At 36.5% G+C, this 5278-nt stretch overlaps 1 protein-coding gene across 1 annotated transcript; it reads right to left on the bottom strand.

The window, feature by feature from the left end:
- Window positions 1–841: 841 nt before the first annotated feature.
- LOC100641607 (ATP-dependent DNA helicase RecQ-like) lies at window positions 842–2270 on the bottom strand. Its single transcript, XM_020004353.1, has 2 exons — window positions 1730–2270; window positions 842–1679 (listed from the first exon to the last, which is right to left on the bottom strand). The coding sequence occupies exons 1-2, from the start codon at window positions 2248–2250 to the stop codon at window positions 842–844; spliced, it is 1359 nt and encodes a 452-aa protein (XP_019859912.1). The 5' UTR covers window positions 2251–2270.
- Between the last annotated feature and the right edge of the window lie 3008 nt (window positions 2271–5278).

A 5278-nucleotide genomic window follows, 5' to 3' on the forward strand; every position in this document is an offset into this window, starting at 1 on the left:
GCAGTCCTGAAAGAAAATTAGAAGTGTTTCTGTCATCTATCAAGAATATTATTACTATGTACACACACCGTTTCAATCTGGATAGCATGGGAAGAGAGACGGACCATGTACTTGCATATGGAAAGGAACTGTTGTCTTTGGGTTTGTTATACAACGAATTCACTGATGCAATCAAGGAGGGGGACGGTTTAAGGATTCTTCGTTGTTTGGAAGTACATGCTCCTTATATTTAAGGTTACAGACAAGAGAAAATATTCGATACAAGCTGCTGATTTGTTAATAAAGATGAAGTATCTCTTCACAGACCGAATGAACCATCAAATTACATGGAGTAGGACAATCAACACATCTGGCCGGCCTGGAAGAAATATACCAATGGATCTACATCTAGAACATTTAAATAGAGACCTCAAATCATCCATCAGCCACCTTTCATCAAATGTGAGTGATAAAACTATTGATAGACTAGGAAAGTCTCTCTCTAAGCTAACATCAATCAAATCAAACTTTGATCTTCAGTCAGACGTCAAACAAGACTCTGGATACCGTTCTAGTCCAGCATTACGAAAGGATCTGAAGCAAGTTCTAGAGGAACTTAATAAGAAAAATATCTATGACAGTATTGATGGTAGGAAGCACAAACAGTTTGCACGATTTCAGGGTAACGTTACAGGGAAGATCAAGAGTGAAGATTTGAAATCATGGCTAAAGCAGAGGTTAAAAAATATTTTGCAAAACCTTTAATGTAATTTATTAGCATTGTTACTGTTCTGATTATGAAAAGATATAATGTAAATCAATTATTATAACAAGACATTTTAAATTAATATTGCAAATCATTTTATACAGTACAATCATTAAACTGACAGTCACTACATGAACATACCATTGCACATATATCACAACACAAACATCCTAACGGTTTCTTAGAAGGAGAAGCAATCTCAAAATCTCGAAATAGTACCTCTCGCCGACATACATCCACATTTTGACAGTAGGACTTCATGCTTGGCTCCATAAAACTAACACCAGTGTCTCGTTTGGAAAACAGGAGCTCTGCATAAGCCTTACTTCCATCCCTACCAGCTCGGCCGGTTTCCTGTATATAACTTTCCAAATCGGAGGGTGGTCCCCAGTGAATCACTCTCTGCACATTTGGACAATCTATCCCCATGCCAAAAGCGATAGTTGCAATGACAATCCGCAATATTCCACTAGGGTTACTGAAAGAGGATAAAATTGACTGCTTCAAACCAGGTGTGTTGCATGCTGAAAACATGTCTACTAAGCGAAATATTGGAAAATCAGCTACCCCAATAGGTTCATTGAATTCCTTTCCCATTGTGTATCGAAAGAAAAGGTATAAGTCACTGCAATCTTTAAGAGTTCTGCAGAAGACAATGGTCCTCTTTGTATTTATACGAGAAACTCTTAACTCTTCAATCAATGGCTTAAAAATTTCTTCTAAAGTACCACACTTTTCAGAAACGCTGTAATAAATATTTGGCTTATCTGGTGACCGGATCACCATTTGAGGTCTTGACATACCCAGTAAACGAGTGATGTGTTTCTGTACTGAATTAGATGCCGTTGCTGTGAGAGCCATGAAATGGACAGAAGGAGGAAAAAAGCCACGTAGGTCACCTAATCTGCCAAATTCTTTTCTAAATTCTGTGCCCCTAACATAAATGAAAAATTGAAAATTAATTTCAAGTAGAATGCAACATACCATTTCTTCACGCAATGAGCTTCGTCAATGACAAGAGCTACTAATCTGTCTTGTAATGTAGAGCTGGTAAAAACATCCGTCCAATTTTTATCAAATAACGTTTCTGGATTAGTAAAAACAAATTGAAAATCACCATTTGCTATCGACGACTGCTCAGCCTCTGCACAGCTATTACAAATGACAGCAGTGAATCCCTTAGATTTCAGAAATCCTACTTGGTCAGTCATCAGAGCAACAAGAGGACTCACTACTATTACAACAGACCATGAAGACTTGTCATTTAAAAAATCAAAAAGCAGGGGAAGGCAATAATAACAGAATGATTTGCCATAGCCTGTTGGAAGGCAAACAAACACATCATTTCCTTTGAAGAATGACAGAACAGCAATTCTTTGTTCATTTCTCAGGGTGTTATATCCAAATTTAGCTGTACACAGATGTAAAGCATCCTCAAACTTGCGTAGACTGGTTTCTTCGTCCTTTTCTCTCCTAGCTCTCTTGATTCCTCTTTGCTCAGCCATCTTGTTAGCTCAGGTCATGTGACTTTCACATGACGAAAGTCGTGACATGTGGCCGAGCAATCTGATTGGGATGTGGATTTCTCTGCATATAGCACAGCTTTTTACTGCGAGTGTCTCCAGACCCTTCCTCCGCAGGTAGCAAAGGGGCGTGGCGAGACTACATATAGTGGTACTACATCTGCTGAAACTACAAGTCTTAAACATCAGTTAGAAGGCTTGGGAGCACCAGTAGCATTATTGCATGTAATTCCAATAGCCACAGCTATGTAGTACATCAGATTCTGCAAATATGAGGCTGCCATTAACTGCACGATCTTTAAAAAATAGAGTTTAAGCAGCCGTTTAGAATAGGTCTCAGCTGCTATCACTGATGTCATTGTATATGCATAGCATGGATTTTCTGAATATGATTACACTTTCAAAGGAGGACATCAGTAATGTTGAAGCAACCACTAAAACCCAACATACACAAGGCAACATTTTGCTGGAAATACTGCAGAAAGCAAATTGTTGTAGTGTATGTTGGGCTGCAACACTGAAAGGAACAGGTTGGCAACATGTTGCCAGGAATAGAAAGTGTTTCTATTCCAAGCAACATGTTGCCCAACCACTTCAAAATGTACCATGGTGACAACAAAGAATTTAATTAATAATAGTTATTTGCTGGGTGGGGTTAGAGTTGACGAGACGAAAGATTTAACATGGCTGCTAGTAGGAAGTCTAAGTCTGAGGATAGTATTTGGTCAACAGTAATGTTGTTCCAAAATGACTTTTTCATTACAGTTCCAGTTTTAGTTCCACCGAAATTACTTTTAATTTTAGTTCTAGTTACCTACTTCTAGTAATATAATTTTAGTTCCAGTACTAGTTTCAGTATTCTTTAATGGCTATAAATTTTATTCTAGTTTAATTCCAGTACTATATGCTCCTAAATTTCACTTCTAGTATATAGTTCCAGTACTCAGTCCTTTTGAGATTCAGTACTTAACTTTAGTTCCAGTTCATTTATAGTTTTTGATATAGTTCAAACAAAAAACAACAATACCAAACACAAGCTTTAGATAATAGTAATAAAGATTCATATTGTTTACAAGTACATGTAGTTTATATTTTTGCAAAGCAAGGTCTCCCTTCCAGATCTGCTGTCTGTTAGATGGTTTTTTTTAAATCCAATAGACTGTGACATGCTGCTTCCTACAAAGTATTTAGTTAGACTATTTTAGTTCTAGTATAAGTTAAAGTACCTGTTGAAGTTTTATTTTAATTCTAGTTCTAGTTCTAGTAATTGTAGGGTAAATTAAATGATATGAGTACATATTTCTAGTGAACTGTAATACAAATATTTTTAGTTCCAGTTTATAGAACAGGAACTAAAATTAAAAACCTGTACTTTAAGCCATTCTAGTTCTAGTTCCAAAGAACTGGAACAACACCAGTCAACAGAATGGGTTGACCAACTAATAGAGTTGCTGCAGAGTCTTGTACAACACAAAATTCAAGGAGCACCATGATAGAAAGTTGAGAGCAACGCTATTATTAAACTAGCTTCTTCATTAGGTGAGTCAGGTAAGCATTATTCCTTATAGAATGTGATGTATGATGAGTTAAATGTGTAGATAATGATGTTACAAAGAAGATTAAAGTAATTCATACTCAATGAGCTACAAAAGTTTAAAGGAAGACCAACTGGCACAGGTTCAGATGATGTATATCTGAGTAATTGGCCACATTTTCAGCAATTACAATTTTTTAATGACTTCATGACTTCAAAAGGAACAACTTCTAATTTAAAGGTAAGAAATTAATAATTGTCTTGGTACACGTACAATCATTGGCTGTTGAGCAAAATAAGATATACAGGTATAGTGTTTATTCAAGTAGCTATATACAATGTACATCAGCCTAGATCATATCTTTTTGCCAAGATACAGTTCCTACTTCAAAGTTAAAGTACTCCATCATGTAAGTACGAAATTGCTTTGCTGATTCTGTTGAATGGTTACTCCCTTGTTGAACTAAATTCTGGTAATTTTAAACTCTGAACATCAGCACACCATCCGCCTGGCTGTACCTCATGACTAAGGGGATGTTCACTGTCTAAGCTGCCTGGTGGGGTGTACACAGTGCTGGAACTTTGTTGTGACCAAAGTAGTAATGCAATAGACAGCAAGTTATAACTATTGCTTCTACTTTTTCAGGTGAAAAGCATATTTGTGCCATAATAACTCTAAAGCGATTGGCCAAAATTCCGAAAGCATTTATGACAACACTTCTAGCTGTACTGAGCCTGTAGTTGTAAATACGTCTTTATTCAGTCAAACCAATTTGACTAAAATATGGCTTTTGAATGTAGTCCTTCAGAGGAAAGGCATCATCAGCTACCAAAGAGTAAGGCATTGGAAGAGTAAAACCAGGTAGTGTTTAAGGTTGAGGAATATTCAGAGTTATTGTTTAATGCATTACATAATGTGCTCTCTCAAAAAACTCCTCCATCTGATGCCCTTTCATTGCAACCAATGTCTACGTATAAAAACTTGTCATCAGCATCTACAACTGCCAACAGAACAATACTAAACCTATGTTTATAGTTGTAGTACCATGATCCACTGTTGGGACATGGTCTTATGTTGATGTGTTTACCATCCAATGCTCCCAAACAGTGAGGAAAATTCCACTGTTCATAGAATCCTTTCTGTATCTCCTTCCACTCAGCTTCTGTCCTTGGAACCTGTATAAAATAATAAGAGTGATGCTAAATTTTTTTATTATTTAAAATTTATATTTTATATTACTTTAGGAAGATAAGCCTACAGATATTGCTGTGTGTACAAGTGATGACTCTGATGCTAGTACTATGACAGAAAACAGTGAAGAAATTACTGTGACACTGAACAGAATGTTAGAGCAACCACCTCGTATTGTGAAACAGAAAAAAGAGGCTCAGGAAACTGCGTTATTGGAAAAAGCAATTTCGTGTTTTGAAAAGGATTCAGAGAGAGTTAGGGATGTGGACAAAATTTTTGGTGAA

The sequence above is a fragment of the Amphimedon queenslandica genome, unplaced genomic scaffold (assembly GCF_000090795.2).
Source record: "Amphimedon queenslandica unplaced genomic scaffold, v1.1 AMPQUscaffold_12252, whole genome shotgun sequence".
Classification (NCBI taxonomy): domain Eukaryota; kingdom Metazoa; phylum Porifera; class Demospongiae; order Haplosclerida; family Niphatidae; genus Amphimedon; species Amphimedon queenslandica.

Excerpts from the sequence above, each read along its gene's own strand:
- LOC100641607 (XM_020004353.1), bottom strand. The coding sequence starts at position 2,250 with ATGGCTGAGCAAAGAGGAATCAAGAGAGCTAGGAGAGAAAAGGACGAA. Across the intron at positions 1,680-1,729 it reads GCTCATTGCGTGAAGAAATG|GGGCACAGAATTTAGAAAAG; the intron begins GTATGTTGCATT and ends CATTTATGTTAG.